This window comes from Bactrocera dorsalis, chromosome 5 (genome assembly GCF_023373825.1).
Source record: "Bactrocera dorsalis isolate Fly_Bdor chromosome 5, ASM2337382v1, whole genome shotgun sequence".
Classification (NCBI taxonomy): Eukaryota; Metazoa; Arthropoda; class Insecta; order Diptera; family Tephritidae; genus Bactrocera; species Bactrocera dorsalis.
Genome location: NC_064307.1, coordinates 65,631,314 through 65,649,807, shown reverse-complemented (window position 1 = coordinate 65,649,807; position 18,494 = coordinate 65,631,314). Strand labels below are relative to the sequence as shown.

Sequence of the window (18,494 nt, the reverse complement as noted above, 5' to 3'; positions counted from 1 at the left end):
ACAGTTTGCTAAAATGGAAAATGTCAACAGTTTTTCGTAAAGTGCGTTATAATTTATAAATTTAATGAAGAAATTAAAGTGATTTTAAAATGTAGTGTGTATATAAAATATAGTTTGCGTCTGCTACAGTGTTACAGTGTAAAGTGATAAAATATATTGTATGTGCACAAATAGAAAGATGATTATCTTCGTGGAAAAGGATGCAGTGCTGACCTCTAATGTAAGTATTACTCAGGAAGTCACGGTTACTAAAATTCATATTTAAAGTACTTGCACGGAAACTAACACATACGAAAGGGAAGTTCGAAAACACGTGTACACAAATTTTAGTAAAAAACTCAGAAACTTTAACAAAGTTTTTGGTGGCGCTGCTTGGCTTATATCTTATTTGTGGATTTCACCGATAGGGTGCCTGCAGATTATAACTACAAATGTATATATTAGCTAAGCGGTGAATCTTTGTCTCTTATAATCATTTTTCTTCCCTTCAATTGAACCTAATTTGCTGAAAAAGCATCTGAAAGTAATATAACCTAACTTTCGGATATAATGCAATATAGAGCGAATATAAAAAAGTTGAAATCGCAACTAAGTCGCTTTGATTTGTCATTACTTAAAGGCTTTGAAAATTGATAAGCATAAACCTTAAAATATTTAGTAAAAACCACGGGTCTTGATTTCGTTTAGACATTTCATAACATTTAGTAAAATATATTTTTAGAGTAAGTACAACGAATTAACAGTACCTTAGAATACAACGAAAGCTTATTTATGTACAAACATATGCATATATCAACTACAGCAAAAATACACCAACTCTGCTTAGGAAATCAGAGCCGGGATTTTGTATTATTTAGTGATGAATGTGTAAAATTAGTTTAGCTGGCTGTATTTGGGCTTGTGTTAGACGTTGTGGTCGAGGACGGGTTAATTTTGCCGGCTTTGGACGCGGGGCCGGACGGCGTAGCTTAGCTGGGGCTGGACGCCCTCTTGGACGGAAAGCCACTAAACGTTCAACACGTGGCAGCGTGAAGACAGTTTGTGGGAAGACAGCACGAGGATCAATGATCGAAGCAGTTTGTGGTACATCAGCTACGGCTGGTGGTGGTGGTCCATACTCATCAGCCGGTGTACCGGGTGGACCGTACGTTGGTGCGGGCACAGCTGGTGGTGGTCCATAAGATGGTGCAGGCTCAGCTAGAGGCTCTTCAGCAGGTGGTCCATAGGTTTCATCAGGGGGGCCGTATGTTTGGTCGGGTGGACCGTATGTTTGGTCGGGTGGTCCGTATGTTTGATCTGGTGGTCCGTATGTTTGGTCGGGTGGTCCGTATATTTGGTCTGGTGTTTCTTCAGGTGGCCCATATGTGAGTTCTGGAGGACTATAAGTGGGCTCTGGTAACTCAAAGGCGGGTTCTGGTTTCAAACCTGCTGGTGGATAAGGAGCTGCGTCTACTGGCACTGATGGTACTGATTCTTGTCGTGCTAAAAATGGCAGTGGACGGTTATTAGCCGGTCCGGGAAAACGCAAACGAGAACGTGGCGGTTCAGCGCAGCCCAGTGTGGCCAATAAGCCAACGGCGGCCAGTGTGTAAAATATTTTCGACATTATTGTACTTTAATTCCTTTATGCAAACCCGCGACTTTTCGTATACAATTGTGTTGTCCAAGACCGTTAGAAGTAAACTGATATTGTTCAGGGGTCACTGTGTCTATTAAATACGATTTGTCGAAGTCCACGCTTCGGTTGTGTCTTGTTGGTTGTAAACAGTGCGTCAGCAAAACGGTAGTTATGAACGCATTTAGACTTCGCGTTTGACCTCCACGCTGCTTTTGTTGTTGTCTCGCATTTCTTTAATTTAATACACGCAAGTGTGTTTCTTTCGTGTGCTTATGCTTAGTTATGTGTATGTGTTTGTAATAAAATACAGCGAAAACCCAAAATTTCCAATGAGTCCATCGCGTCCGATCGACAACCAGCGCTCAAGCTATATGACAAATTTGGCGTCACTGCTGGACGTGATTGTGGTGTTAAATAACATTGCCAACTCACCACGTCCACTGCGGCTTGTAGCTTCTGCTTTGTGGCGCAGAACAGAACGTGTTTGAAAACTATAAAAAAAGATTGTTAAGAAATCAAGAATGTTTTTGTAAATTACAAAAATTGCGTAATGCTTTATTATTATATTATTTTGTACTGTTATTACGGCTAAGTGTTTATGTACTGTATATACACATAAGTTTTGGTGGTTGGTTGCTGGTGACCGGCATATGTCAATTGACGATATTGGTTAAGGACAAGCAATTATTGCGGGTTTTGCTCGTTCAGTAGACGTTAGGCCCTTGGAATAAAAAAAAAACACAGGCAGTGATAGAATCCAAATACACTTAAGAAGTTTTTAGTTCTACACCCGCAACGGATAGGACCTCCAATTCCAGTTGTAGTCAGGTCTTTCTCCACCTGGCCTTTCCCAGGGAGAGGAGGTCTTCCTATTTCTTTGCTTCCCCCGGCGGGTACTGCGTCGAATACTCTCAGAGATGGAGTGTTTTCATCCATTCGAACGACATGACCTAGCCAGACTAGCCGCTGTCTCTTAATTCGCTAATGTATGTCAATGTCGTCGAAGGTCTCGTACAGCTCACCATTACATCGACTTCGGTATTCGCCGTTGCTAATACGCAAAGAACCATAAATCTTTCGCAGAACCTTTCTCTCGAAAACTCGTAACATCGACTCATCAGATGTTCTCATTGTCCATGCCTCTGTACCATGTAGCAGGCCGGGAGTAATGAGTGACTTATAGAGTTTGGCTGATGCATGCTCCAGTCAGTTCTTCGCCACGGTATTTGAATAGTTCGGCCCTCAATTCGTCGGCCCCCGCCGCTTTGTTTTCCTCTGAGGGGTAATTGCTATTCCAACTTCTTCGTGGTCGGGAAATGGATCGTCAGCTCCATCGTAATCGATTGGGATAACGGGTTCGCCATCTGCTGGTGTTATGATTTCAATGCCATTCAGCAGGCCTTAATTGTACTTGTATATTGTATGAAAACTTAAGACCGAAGTTTTTAAGTATTATTCCTGTCCAAATTTTTTGTGACCTGCCCACGAAGTCTTCGAAAAAATCGGGTTTTAATGAAATTAGATTATTCTTTTCGACCTTCATTTAAATAGCTATCCGGAACCACCATGAAATGCGAGACTAAGAAACCGTCGGCTCGTAGCGACTTTAAGTCTAATAAACAACTAGGGTTCTTGAAAAACTTTCGATATATGAATAACTTGGTTCTTTAAGACTCTTCAAGAACACATGAACAACTTGTGGTCGACTGTTAAGTTAAAAGACACGTGAACAACTTGGGTTCTTGAGACCCTCAGCCCGTTTGTTCAGCTAAACCACTTTGGTCATACCCATATGTTTGTTGATAATATTTTATGCGAATCCACTTAGCGTAAGCGCTGACCCGCAACGCATTCTTGTCTGCTGTCTTTCTTGTTGGATATGTAAATATGTGTGTATATATTTGTGGTTCCATGCCATTAGTAGTGACGTGCTTGTTTGGGCGTATCCTAGTATATCCTGCCACACGCCTTATCTACCTCTCTGCATATCGCTGTCTGCCTGTCTGTCTGCGTGTGTTGTTTGTAATGCATGTTGTATTACAATAGTGTTTGCTTGTAGTTGTTCCAACAATAGTGTTTGTTGTTGTTCTTGTCATTGTAACATGTTATGCGGCGCTTGTTGTGATATTTTCTGCATATCCTTCTACACTGCGGTGCTGAAAGGATACACAAACATAGTGTTTTGCGCGCAAGTGTTGCTAGCCTGTGTCTAACATCGCCGACACCGACGCCGCCAACAACGGCGGGCCGCAGTTTGCTTAGCTGGCCAAGTAGACGATGATGTTGTTGGCTAATATTGAATTTATTTGCTGTTTTGTAGTCCATTATTCTTCGGCTTTTGGAAGCGTTGTTTTTGCGTTTTTTTTTTCCGGTTACCTTGTTCCTTTTCTGGTTGCTGCTGTTGTAACAACGGGCATGTAACGAAAAATTGCAGCCAGGCGGTGAAGGCATGGCGGTGGGATGGCGCAAATGTTCTTTGATTGTTTGCATTGAATTTGTTGAGTTATGTTGCAAGCTCAATGGAGTTGTGGCTAATGTAATGGTTTCGACACAAACAATTTGAGCGGATTCCCTAAGCAAATAAAGACGTAAGATATTGTAAACCATATGGCTAACATGGAAAAATAACGGTAAAAAAGTCTAACGTTAGCTAAACGCGGTGTGGTTTTCTGAAACACTCACAGAGGCACCTATGAAAACCAACAGCACATACTTGTTGCTGCCGTGCTGCCAGTGTAAACGTGTGTGTATATCCTACGTACTTCTGCACTTCGAGGAAAAGAAAAGGAAGCCTGAGTAGCTGCTATGCTAGTTATTTCTTCCAAATCTAAATACATTTTTCGGATTGATTGGAAAACGCAAACAGACCGGAAACTGTGTACTTTAATTAAGAAAATGTTCAAATTTTTTAGCAGCGCTTTAGAATAGAGATCCCTTTTATTGAATAATATCTTCTTCTTATTCTTTGTTGGCGTAGACACCACTTACTTGGTTATAGCCGAGTTTAAAACAGCGCGCCAGTCGTTTCTTTTCGCCGTTTGACGCCAATTGGAGTTTCCAAGTGTAGACAGGTCCTTCTCCACCTGGTCTTTCGAACGGAGTGGAAGTCTTCCTCTACTTCCTTCGGCGGGTAGTGCATCGAATACTCTAAGAACTGTAATGTTTTCATCAATTCGGACGACATGTCCTAGGCAACGTAGTGTCGTCGTATATCTCGTACAGCTGGTCGTTTCATCGATTGCGGTATTTGCCGTTGCCTATGCGCAAAAGACTGAAGACCATCTTCGGTGGAACCTTACTCTCGAAAACTAACGTAAAACGCCGACCTATCAGATGTTGCCATCGTTCATGCTTCTGCACCATATAACAGGTCGTCGATGATGAGAGATTTGTAGAGTTTAGTTTTTGTTCGTCGAGAGAGGACTTTACTTTCAAGATGAACGAAATAATCTTCGTCCTCGAAGTTATCACAGTAAACAGTGACGTGAAAGCCAAGTCGAGAGTGCGACGACTGCTTTTTTGTTGTCCTAATTCACAACCAGACCCGTATAAGGACTATCCTTGTCCTTCCCGTATCTGAAAGAGCTTTTGGTGTTTTCTCAACGTCAGTCGAGAGTGCGACGACTGCTTGTTTGTTGACAGAAGATATTCCGTCTTGTCCTAATTCACAACCAGACCCGTATAAGGAGTATCCTTGTCCTTCCCGTACCTAAAAGAGCTGTGTTTTCTCAACGTCAGCTTACACAGCCGTACTAGTTTTGCGGGGATACCAAATTCAGACATCGCGGCATAAAGGCAGTTCCTTTTCGTGAAGTCGAAGGCGGCTTTAAAATAGACAAAGAGGTGGTGTTGTCGATCTTTCTTTCACGAGCCTTTTCCAAGACCTGGCGCATGCTGAAAATCTGGGCAATTGGTGATTTTTCAGGTGAAAGCCACACTGATAAGGTCCAATCAGTTTTTTGACGGTGGGCCTCAGTCTTTCACATAGTACGCCGATTTGTTGTACTTCAGGCGGGTAATTGCTATTCGAACTTCTTCTTGGTCGGGCAATGGAACTTCTGCTCCAACGTCATCGATTAAGGAATCGGGTTTACCATCTCCTGCTGTTATGCTTTCACTGCAATTCAGCAGGTTAAAGAAATGTTCCTTCTATAATTTTAGTAGGCTCTGGGCATCAGTCACTAAATCACCTTTGGGGGTTCTACAAGAGTAGAGTATTGCCTCATTGGAAAACACACGTTTAAAGAAACAACAACAAATTTTAAAAGACCGATGAATGGTATTTTTTCATTGGACGTTCTTCAGCTAACCTGTCTTGAACATTAACCTAAGCCGTTATTTTTCGTTATCGTTCGATAAGTCGTATTCATTCCGAGTTGAATTCTGCTCACTTCTTGTAAGTTCATAGTCTACAGCTCATATGTGCCACCCAAGAGCCTTTCATAGCCGTTCCCTACTACAGTTCCTATAAAAATTTGGTTTCTGAACTCCCTACACGCACATTAACGCAATCGCCTTCGATACGACAATTTGTTCATTTGCGCCATTTCACTTTTACTCAGCAATTTTACTGCTAATTGAATACAACCTTGACCGTTTGACCGATTATGCTGTACCGAGTTCGGTAGCAATAAAAATATGCATGTGTGAATCCACATATAACTATTTGCAAGGAGGTGCATACATTTATGTTTGTTATTTTGGTCATTCTTTGTGGCAACGGCCTACTGGCTGTCCAGTTGTCGAATGTTGTTGCTGTTGTTATGGTGGCACGTTAAGTGAAATGGCAAAATCTTTGCTAAGTTGGTCACGTATTTAATGTTGGTTTTACACACTTCAACACGTGCGACTTTTATGTCTTTCATCTTGGCCGAAAATGAGCGGCCAGCGAAGGTCTGTCTTCGTGGGTAACGCGGCATGTGCGCGCTGCAAGCGTGTGTGTGCCTCTTTTGGTAGATTGGGTTCGTGCTCCTTGACCACTTAACCATCAAACGGCTTATAGAAACACGCGTCAGGGTCCTACAGCGCCGTTAAGGAGAGGTTAGACGCGGCAGCACAGCAACATGTGGGTGAAGCTTGCAAAATTGTAATTAAGAATAAAATAAATTGTGCCACAGATGTTGCATATTGTTTGGCCAAACATGCGTTGGACATTTTAAGCCATTTTGGCGTCACCACGCATACATTTTTTTTATATTCTTCTATACATATGCCTGTAGGTATGTATGTAAAGGGTGTTCCAAGTAGGGTTACCTTTTTCAATAGCCTTTTTCGGACCGATCACGCGCTGAGAGTGTACAAGAAGACCGTCGAGAGTCGATTCGGCGCCGTTAGCAGCAACTCGGACTGACGTATGGAACGTCTTAGCGCATTTTACGTGGAGATCTTAAATAGAATGCGTGCAAAATACAGCTTTTGCAAGAACCGAAGCTGCTCGTCCTACCAAAGCGACATCGCTTCGCTCTAAAGGCTCTTGAAAAGTTCTTAGAAAATCCGACGTTTTCGAGTCAAGCTTTGTTCAGCGATTAGGTCCATTTCTGGCTCAATGGGTATGTAAGCAATCAAAACTGACGCATTTGGAACGAATAGCAGCTTGAAGAGATTCAAGAGCTGCCATTTCATCTAGAAAAAACAACGGTTTTGTGTAGTTTGTGGGCCGGTGGAATCATCGGTCCATATTTCTTCAAAAATGATGCCGGTGAGAACGTAACCGTCAATGGCGACCGTTATCGCGCCATAATAACCGACTATTTGATGTCTGAAATTGAAGCTCGTGATCTCGGCGACATTTGGTTTCAACAAGACGGCGCCACTTCCCACAAATCGCATCAATCAATGGATTTATTGAGAGAACTCTTCGGTGTGCAGATAATTTCATGCTTTGGCCCGGTAGTTTGACCACCAAACTCGTGTAATATCACACCGTTGGAATTTTTACTGTAGGGATATGCAAAGTCTAAAGTCTTTGCGGACAATCTCGCTACGATTCAGGCCTTGGAGCAAAACATCACGCAAGTTACCAGTCGAAATACTCCAACAGGTCATCGAAAATTGGACTCAACGGATGGAACATCTGAAACGTGGCCTCGGCCTACATTTGTAAGAGATAATCTCCAAAAAATTAATGCCAACGAATGTTCTTTCGAATGATAATACACGTTCCTCATTAAATTTAAAGTTTCTGTGCTTTTTCTTTCAAAAAGTAGATAACCTCGAAATGGATCACCCTTTAGATTTGTGTAAAGAGATCGTGTACCGTTCGTTTCGCTTTGCTTTTTATGCAAATTAATTCAACAGTTACTTTTGCTAATGTGGTTTATTCTTCCCGTTCTGTCATTCCATGTGGCACTTACCGTTAATGCGGTGTCTGGAGGACAACATGTAGTTCGGAGTATCAAGCTAATGGTGGCATAAGCCAATCTTGGAGCAATCATGCAAATTTTCCTTTTATTTCTTCAGGATTTTCTATCAGTAAACGCTTTAAAAGCACATTAGTTCACCTACTCACACACACACATTCACACGAGCGCACCTAAAGTACCTTGTGACCAGTGGCGTTCATGGTCTTTCGCTTGTCATTCACATGACTTCCATTATTTCCACATTCCTACTAAAATGTTATTGTAATGTGTTCCAAGTAGCGTCTTCTTACTTTCTACAAGCCAGCTGAGACGACATCGGTGCTCGAAGTCACTCGTAGCCATTAAAAATTACGGTGTTCTTATGCTAAACAAGCAAGCACTTGTAAGGGTGTGTAAGAGTGCCAGTAGAAATGTGGAAGAGCTCGCATGCGGAAAAATACCCGGCTGAAGCTAAGTTAGAGACGACGCTTACACATACTTCTTCTGAGGTATGCTCACATGTGAATGTGAAAGCTAAGAGCGAAAGGCACTTCCAGCAAATTACTTAGACTTACTAGAGCTTGGCTCCATTTCATACCGACAAACCATTCGTCGAATGAACTACTTAGAAATCTAAAGACTCTGAAAAATCGTTTCTGTTTTGAAAGTGCTCTTTGGAATATTACAACAACAGTGTCACTTTAAATTCCTGTATTTTTTCTTTATTACATTACAAACTGTTTACCGCAATACTGCACTAAATTGAACTAACACTGCAGCCAAGCGCTTGCCAGGTGGACGGGTCTAAACTTAAATACCTTAATTAACTACCAGGCGGTGTACTGCGAGGCGAACGAGAAGCCTTGCGGCTGCGGCTTTGGTTGTGGTTGCACACGCTGCTGCAGCTGCAACTTAGCTGGCGTCACACGACGCGCCTTAATCAGACGCGCGGGCACAGGCACGCTAGCCGGTGCGCGCCGTCTGCCTTGTGGGAAACGTTGGAAGACCAAACGTGCTGGCTGTTGTGCCGCCGCCTCGGCCTGCGCATCAAATGAGTTGCTCACCGCAATGACGGAGCCATCCTCAGCGACTGCAACGAAAAGTTCCTCACCCTCATCCTCAACGGGCGCCTCTACTTCTACCGCGGGCTCAACGCTAACTTCCGGCTCTGGTTCGCTGGGCTGCTGCTCTTCAACGGTAGCTTCTTCTTCCGCTGCCTCCTCACTCACATCAACCGCTAAGTCCACATCGCGTGCGGTGACACTTTCTTCGGGTGGCAAGTAGCTGTTGTCCGGTGGACCGTATACAGCATCTGGCGTGACAGGCGCTTCAGTCGGTGGCCCGTAGGTGCTATGTGGCGCTGGTGGGCCATAGGTGGCGTCCGGTTGTGGTGGCGGCGGTGGACCGTAGGTATTATCTGGCGGCAAGTAGGTCACATCCGGCTTGACAGTTGATGAGGGCAAGTCGAAGGGAATTTCTGGCGTCACACCTGCAGCTGGATAACCCGTTGGCGCGGGTGCTGGTGCCGGTGCGGCCACCTGGCGTGCAAGGAAGCGCACACGGGCGCCGGCTGGACGGCGTGCCGCTGTGCGGAAACGCGTCGGTGCCTCGGCGGCGCAAAGTGCGACCAGTAATAGCAAACCGGCAATTGGCTTAAACATTTCAAAGTTTGGTTTTCGAGTAAAGTGCGTGTGTGTGGGTTGCGCCTGCTTCCTGTGGCTAAGTTCTAAGTTGCGACTACGTTGCTACTTCGGTGTCTGTTACTGTGCCCAAACTTGCCTTAGCTTTTATAGTATATTTCCGTGAAATATCTGTTAAATATTAAATCAGTATGCTCGAATTATGACGAGCATAAGCGTTGACGGGGGTGGCAGTGAGCGGTCAGTAATTTTGGGGTTATCATATCATGCATTAACGGCCGACATGTTGGCTTTGGTCTACGGCCACACTGTTTTTATCAGCAGCGAGGTTCGCTATTGCGTTTAATGCCGTTTACGTGACGTATTTTCAAATTAATTATGTATGCTGCCCTCACAGTCATAATGTTATTGTGCACACAAACACCTCACCGCCGCCGCAAACGAAGTCGGCTCATATATTTTTTCGCTCTGCATGCGCTCTCTATCTCTCTCTCTTCCTCTCTCTTTCTCTCTGCTTGCCTTTTGACTTATTTCTATCCCAACCACAGTCGCATTTCGTATGCTCTAGGGGTAATTATCGCTTTAGCGTATCTTCCATTTAAGCATAATTAATGTCCCAATTCAATTGGACGACTCACATTCTAGGTTTGTTTACAACATTAAATCAGCGCCGACTGAGATGTGTCAAAAAGCAAAATACATGTGAATTAATAAACTTAAAAATGATATTTTTAAACCATGCTTAGGCGACTGTAAAGCCGGCACGCAGTAGGTGGCTCAGGGGCGCGGTTGAGGTATTGAACTCATCAAGGCAAATGCATAAAGTTTCAATGCGCCTAAAAATTTATATTCCTTATGCAAACTACAAATGTTTTGCACGCGTCTGTATGCCAAATGGCATGTAGGCCTTTATTGTTGTTCTTCCGTGTGCATTTCAAAATGAATATGGAGATTCAGGCTCGTCACAGGGTGGAAATAATGCTTTACACCTTCCAAAATATCAGCTTGTTTTAAAGAGTGATCCAATTCCAGGTTACCTACTTAAAAAAAAACACAGAAACTTCAATTTTGATGGGGAATTTTTATTATCATTCCAAAGAACATTCCTTGGCATTTATTTTTTGAAGATCACCTCTTTAAATTTGGCTGCGGCTACGGGTCAGATGTTCCTTCCATTGAATCCAATCTTCGATGACTTCTTCGAGCATTTCGACTGCTAACTCGCGAATAATGTCGAGTGATATTTTACCGCAAAGCCTTAATCGAAACGAGATTGTCTGCTTAGACTTTAGACTTGACATATTCCCACAGGAAAAAGTCTAACGGTGTGATATTATACGATCTTGGTGGCCAATCAACCGGCCCAAAACCTGAAATTATCTGGCCATGGAAGTGTTCTGTCAATAAATTCAGTAATCGATGCGATGTGTGGGAAGTGGCCTTGTTAAAACCAAATGTCATTGACATCACTAGCTTCAATTTCAGGCATCAAATAGTCGGTTATCAAGTCGCGAAAACGGCCTACATTGAAGGTTACTTTCTCACCGGCATCATTTTTGAAGAAATATGAACCGGTGAATCCACCGACCCTTAAACCATACTTGAACCACAATTGCTTCAGGTTGCTTTTCGTCCTAAATGCGTTAATTTTGCTTGTTTACATATCCAACGGCTTCATCACTGAACAAAATTTGGCTCGAAAACGTCGAATATGTTGGAACTTTTCAAGAGCTCATAGAGCGAAGCGGTGTCGCTTGAGAAGGTCTAGCGGCTTTAGTTCTTGCACAAATTGAGATCTTTAAGTAAAAGGTTCCAAGTCGTTTCATACGTCAGTCCGAGTGGCTGCGAATGGCGTCGAATCGACTCTCCAGGGTGTCAGCTACGGCTCCCATATTTTCTTCCCTGCGTGCTGGACGTAGTAGATTCGGTCAAAAATTATGCAGTAATGAATGCTGTTATATAAATTTCTGACAGAATCTTGGAAGATAAACTCAGAGTCCTAAAGAAGGCATCTAAAGCCGTCCGCCCATTGGGAATGTAATTGCGTAAGAGAAAAAGCCTCTCTTTAAGGCGGCTTCAGCAATAAATTAAACTTGGGGAAAACAAAGTCATAAAAACAACATAAATACTTGCCACAAACAACTAGCTCCATATACCTATAGTACATATACATATATACATCCAAAGTCCTGAAAGTACATATGTAAATAAATGTACAGTTATATTATACTCATTAATTTGGTGTTGTTCATTTGTGTCATTGTGACTTATTGCTTGCTGTTATTGTTTCACTTTGCTGCTGGCTTTTTATGCAAACAAACACACATGTATATACATATGCACTTAAGGGATTTGTTGTTTTTTGGAGGGTCTGCGTTGTAAGAAAAGGGTCATTCGTGGCTTAATAACCCAGACGATGACATACTTAATCTGGAAAAACAAAAATGAATAAATAAGTTAACTTCACGGCCACCGATAACAAATAGTAAATGGAAATGCTGTCGTTTGTTTGATGGAGAGCAAGTGATTATGGTCAGGTTGTGAGCGCGTGTGGCGGCTGGCTGTAGAGACAAAGTTTGCGCTGATTTAGTGTTTTTGCCGTAGACACCACTTACACGGTTTCCATCAGCTCGCCAGTCGTTCTTCCTTTCCCCTGTTTGGTACCATTTGGAGATTCCAGCGGCGTGTAGGTCTTCCTTTTTCTCTGCTTTCCCCCGGCGGGTACTGCTTCGAATACTCTCAGTTTTTATCTATTCGAACGACAAGTCCTAGCCAGCGTAGCCGCAGTCTCTTAATTCGCTAAACTATGTCAATGTTCTGGTATATCTCGTCCATCTCATCGTTGCATCGACTGCGGTATTCGCCGTTGGCAATGCGTAAATGACCATAAATCTTCGGCAGAACCTTTTTTTCGAGAACTCGGAATGCCACCTCATCAGATATTGCCATCGCCGAGGTGTTTTTGTGTTGCGCGAGTCGAGGACTGGGTGCTTGTAATTGCAGAATGTTCGATGTACCCATTAAAGACCTGAGTTGTAGGAGGATTAACTGGACGGATGGACTTTAGATGTTAGCGGTGTGATCTTCACTAGTCCCAATGCCGATCAGTCAGGGTCGGGTAATGTGCGTATGGGGTCCAACCACTGTTCACCAGTCCTGAGCAGTATGGAAGCTCAACTGGTAGTAGTTTTGGCTGCGAGGTCCGACTGGAGACTTTATTCTGGTAACGCCGGAAGCAGGAGCCCTTGGAGTTCGCTCCAACTTGCTCATGCGGACTAGTCCCTCGGAGAGTATCGTGATTGTTGTTATTAAAACCCGAATGCCGGACGAACTGACGCTTTATCAGTTGGATGTGGAGTTGGAGTTTGGGGTGTCGGACTCAAAGTATAGCAGAGGTTTTAATGAACGAAATCCGTCTCAAAAGTCCGTGAAAACGATGGCAAAAATTCAGAAATTGGGTTTCAAATTGCATTCACTTTCACCGTTTTCTTCAGATCTGTCCCCCAGAGACTATTTCCTTTTCTCAGATCTCAAAAGAATGTTCGCTTGGAAGAAATTTTCTTCTAATGAATAGGCGATCGCCGACACAGACGCCTATTTTGAAGCAAAAGACAAATCGTACTAAAAATGGTATTGAAAAGTTGGAGGGTCGTTATAATCAGTGTATCATCCTTGAAGGGAACTATATTAATTACAAATTTTCGTGTTTCGCTGGACTTTCCCGACTTTGGTTACAGCCGAACTTACTTAGCCCTTCGTTACTTGATTTTTTATGTATATAAGTACATATACCTATATATAGTACTTGTATATATCTTGCATGTGTGGTTTCGCTCATTCATCTGCAACAGCGCGCCATAAGTCAAGCCAACAGCCAAATATGCGGCCACAAACACATATGCACACGTGTATGTGTGCGTGTAAGCGCTTGTCCGTTCATTTGTCAGACGACTTTAACAGCTGTATGAAAAGTCTGTCCATGCAAAAGGATGCAGAGCATAAAATGTGCTTATGTATCACACTCGAATTCACAAATTTCATAGGCTCATACACATACACACACCCACACACCCACTTATGTATGTGCTAACAAGCGCGGCATGCCGATTTGTCCATTTGTGCGGGTGTTCGCCTTTCCGGGCAACCAAAGGCTTGTTAGCCGTGAATGACGGGGCAGGACGCTTGTTTTCGCTCAACATGTGCCATTCTTGTACTTATTTTATGCTTATTTCATGCTTTGGTCGCGCTAACAGCTAACAGCGATTCGCCATTGTATTCCTTGTGTGTTGCAGGCGTTCACTGTCGCCTGTTATTTTTATTGTTGTTGTTGCTGTTAGTATGGCTGTTTTATACGTTTTGCCGTGGTTGTTGCTGTTGCTGTTGCAATAACGCTTTTTCATCTGCTCGACAATATGATTGTGTAGCGCATAGTTGTTGTTTTAATATGTAGCCGCTAATGTATTTTGCGGTGTACATCGCCATAAGCGTTTGTGTGTCTGTGTGTGTGTGTGCGACTGTAATGTAATTTACGTTGACTGTTTTGAATAAACCAAGCATGTAATGAAGTTGGCTGCTTTTCATGCAACCCAATGTGGCGTCGCTCACCGCCAGCCCCGGTGCGGCGCATCTAACCTCGGGCCGCTTCATCACACACGACTTGGCACAAGCATATGTACTCATGTATGTACGTACATATATGTGTCGGCATAGTTGTAGTCATATTGTTATTGCAGTCACTTGCTTATGTGTGTGTGTGTGTTCTCGTATGTACCGTTATTTGCATGTCAACCTTTTCGTAGTGCAGGACCTTTGGTTATGGCATATTTGGCGCTTTCACTTTATTGTTAATGTTTTGTTAATTTGCTATTGTTGTTGCTGTTGTTTTTTCATCTTCTGCCCATTACCATGGCGATGTCAAGTAGCTGCAGATGTTGCGTCCAAGCAACGAGCAGCGAACGTTTACACGATATAACTCTTTCATAAAAGTATTCATGCGCTCAGACATACATACTTACGAGTATACAGTGTCGAGCAAGGTTCTGTACGAAATACGCGCTTCTCAATTTCTTATCAACATTATTATGAGTTATTTTGAGAACAGGCGTCTGATATTCTACACCGATGAAGGCACCAAGAGCTACTCTGTTTCGAGTAGAGTCCCATAAGGCACGGTTTTAGGTCCCTTTCTATAGAACCTGTCATATGAAAGGTTAATAAGGAGATACCAATCAAAATACGAGAATGACCATAAAGTGTTAGCAGTGGCTCTAAACATCTCCAAAACACTTCTCAGGTGGCCTCCGGAAAAAATATAATGAGTATATAAACGGTCTGCCTCAATAATTCTCCTCTATTTGAACACGATAGAAGTCTTGCTCATAAGCGCCAGCAGCTACTCTATTTCGATTGGAGTATCACAAAGATCGGTTTTAGGCCCCCTTCTTCGAACTTGATGTTTCATGAGGTGCCTAGGAGATAGCAAGCGAAAGATGTCAAATGACCTTCGACGCAAAAGTAATGAGTGAATAAACGCTCTGCGCCAATGGTTCATATGCCTTCCAGCCATCGCTTTTCACTCGCAAAAGAGTGTAAATGGTATGGTTACTCTGGATATTCAGCCATAGTGGAGCTACTTAATCTTTCTCCACCGTCGAACACCCCGGGTAACGTGAACAACTTTGTGTGAGAGGCGGTAACCAACCCTTGTGGACCTCAGGGTTATGGCTACGAGAAAGGGAGCCTTGATGAGACCATCGAGAATCGGTTTAAGAGCTCAACAAGGTTGTATCATCTATTCGCTAGGAGGTGCGGACGTTTGTCTAGAAACAAGTTGCTCACTATATGAACCCCAAAGTTGGAAAGCTGCCAGTAAAGCTGAAACCTCAATCCTGATAAAACCGAAATATGTATATAGTACAGACCGTCAGTCCATAACATAGAAGACACTTAAATGTCTTGTCACTTCCACGAAGTAATATTTAATCCGGTGGTTTTGTGGAGGAGCCATGTGTTGTGAGTAGGTTGGGTTTAGAGGACTAAAGATCTGCGCTCCGGCTTTCGAATACTGGAAAGTGTAATTAAAAAAAATATCAAATGTTAGCTTTCAACGAACTTCCGTACAGTTTTGCTCGCCACTATATCTTCCGTATCTCTTTTTAGTAACCCACAAAAGCACTGGCTCGGCTATGGTTACTTTTGACGACACAATAGTTTAGTGAAATATTCTCTGATTACGGTTGAGTGTTAAGCCAAAATAAAGCGAGTCGGGCGGTGGAAGTGTCTACATTCAAAAGCTTCAAGTCACTACTAACTGAGTCTTGGAATCTCAGGTTCCTTTTCCCAAACAATTTTAATGAATTAACTTTCATATTATCTATACGAATGCCCAGTCTTCAGCCAGATGAGACGTGATATGTTCCATGGCTCCCAATTTAAAAGACATGGTGCAGTTGGGGTAGAAAAAATCAGGTTTTTGCTTAGAACATTCGCTGAGTTGGTAGATAAGGCTTAAGTTGAATTTCTCGATACTCACCCGAGTGAAGTTGAAGCTTTCAAATACTTCATTGAACAGTAAGAAGCCAACCTAAGGCGACATCTTCGCCGTGGCACTATTCAAAAAGTGTTTAAGTATTAGTTAACTCTTTCTAGACTGGAGAATTGTTGGATTTTCTTTTGAGTCCACACCAGTTTTAACTTGCGTACCTCTTCTAGTGTATGTGCGTTAAGTGAAGCTTAAATAAACAGCAGCTGCGCTCTACTGGCCTCCACTATTTGTCCCTGCCACTGTCTCCTCAACTGCGCCACTTGTTTACATCCAAAGACCGGCCAACCTCTCATTTGTCCGTTTGTTTGCTTTCATATTTATATGTACACATATGCTCTGGGCTCATAAGCAACACTAAGGATGTGTGCCACATCCTTATTTCTATATTTAACGATCTTCTGTTGCATTTGCTCGGTGTCGTTAAATAATTTGCTCGTTTTTGTGTGTAGGAGAGAATCTGTGCGTCTGCTCATGTCCAACACAGCTGCTTGCTTCAGCTCAACTGCTCCGTGCTTTGTTCATTATATTGTGCTCTTAATTTTTCACAGCTCACTCACCAATACATACATATATACATATGTACATAAGTACAAACATTCATTCATTAGCTCATATGCACCTGTTTGGGTCGCCCTGTGCTCCTTTGCTGCATAAAAATTACAACAGCAAACCCCACTTAAATTATGCTCTTGCTCATTTTATTACTTGTTTTGATGCCGTTATAGTTTTAACTGCTGCTGATTTTGTTGTTTGTTGTTTGTTTTCTTGTTGCTGTCATTATTGTCTATTAGCACAGCTGTTAAATAATTTTTAATTGCATACACTAGAGCTTTCTTGAGCGCATTGCCGGAGGAAAACATGGCACAACGGAGCTAATAGCGGTGTGTGTGTTTTCCTGTGTGCCTTTTAGGACGCTGTGTCGGTTAACGGTTTTTTATATTCCATATAGGGTATACTAAGTTTTGTAACACCTAAAAGGAAACGTTTGACACCCTATAATTTATATATGTATGTATGTATACAAATGATCAGCGTGATGAAGTGAGTCGGTCCAACTCAAGTCTTTGTATGGAAAACTGTTTTGTTTGATGAGATATATTCACGAAATTTAGCATAGATCATTTTCTAAGGTATCTGTATAATATCCAAATCAATTGGTCAAATCGGATCACTATAGCTTATAACTGCCATACAAACTGAACGATCGAATACAAGTCCTTGTATGGAAAACTTTTTTATTTGACGAGGTATCTGCACGAAATTCGACAAGAGATATTCTTCTAAGCAACGTTACAATATCCTAAGAAATTTTTTAGATCGGTTCACTATGGCGTATAGCTGCCATACAACCTGACCGATCGAACCCAAGTCTTTGTATGAAAAACTTTTTTATTTGAAAAGGTATCTGAATGAAATTCGACATGAATAAATTTCCAAAGCAACCCTACAATATCTGAAGAAATTTTCTAGATCGGATCATTATAACTTATAGCTGTCATACAAATTGACCGCTCAAAATCAAGTCCTTGTATGAAGAACTTTTTTATTTGAAAAGGTATCGGCACGCAATCTGACATGAAAAAATCTCCAAAGCAACCCTACAATATCTGAAGAAATATTTGAGATCGGACAACTATAACATATAGCTGCCATACAAATTGACCGCTCAAACGCAAGTCCTTGTAGGAAAAACTTTTTTATTTGACAAGGTATCCAAACGAAATTTGGCATAGATTATTTTCCAAAGAATCTCTATATTATCCGAACAGATTGTACAGATCGAACAACTATAGCTTATAGCTGTCATACAAACTGACTGATAAAAGTGAAATAAAAATCTTTATATTTTCGTTTATGCCATAAAAAATGCATCTTTGAAGGCTATTATAGCTTCAGTGCAGCCGCAGTAACGGTTTTTCTTCTTTTTAAAACTTTCACATTTTTATTGAAGCGCCCTCATAAATAAATTTCGCAGAAAGTCTTTGTGGCAATTGTTCACTCAGTCAACAAAAGCTTCACATATTAATAAACAAATGTATAGTTAGCTATTATTTGTTAATGAAAAATCCCCTCCTCCACAAGGGCGTGTGCAAACATCAAATCACAATTTAATTTCAGTAAAACTTGTTTACACCCGCGTGCAATAAAAACCGAACACAATTTAATTAAAACAATTTATTGTAAACAGATGAGCAGTTTTAACAAAAATTGAGCGGAAAAAAATATTGGCAATTCGTTGTGGGGAAAAAAGACAAAAATCAATTAAAAATCTCTGCGCCTGCGGTTTAAATGTTCGCAAGCATTTCCGCTGACATTACTTGCAGCTGAATATAGTTATAAAAAATAAACGA

The 18,494-nt window shown here is 42.0% G+C and overlaps 2 protein-coding genes across 2 annotated transcripts; both read right to left on the bottom strand.

Moving 5' to 3' along the window:
• Positions 1–658: 658 nt before the first annotated feature.
• Positions 659–1,706, bottom strand: LOC105225966 (uncharacterized). Its single transcript, XM_011204655.4, has one exon. It carries the CDS (start codon positions 1,604–1,606, stop codon positions 854–856), a length of 753 nt encoding a protein of 250 aa, XP_011202957.2. The 5' UTR covers positions 1,607–1,706; the 3' UTR covers positions 659–853.
• Positions 1,707–8,644: 6,938 nt separating this feature from the next.
• Positions 8,645–9,737, bottom strand: LOC105225967 (uncharacterized). The gene has a single exon (XM_011204656.4). It carries the CDS (start codon positions 9,618–9,620, stop codon positions 8,787–8,789), a length of 834 nt encoding a protein of 277 aa, XP_011202958.2. The 5' UTR covers positions 9,621–9,737; the 3' UTR covers positions 8,645–8,786.
• Positions 9,738–18,494: the final 8,757 nt, after the last annotated feature.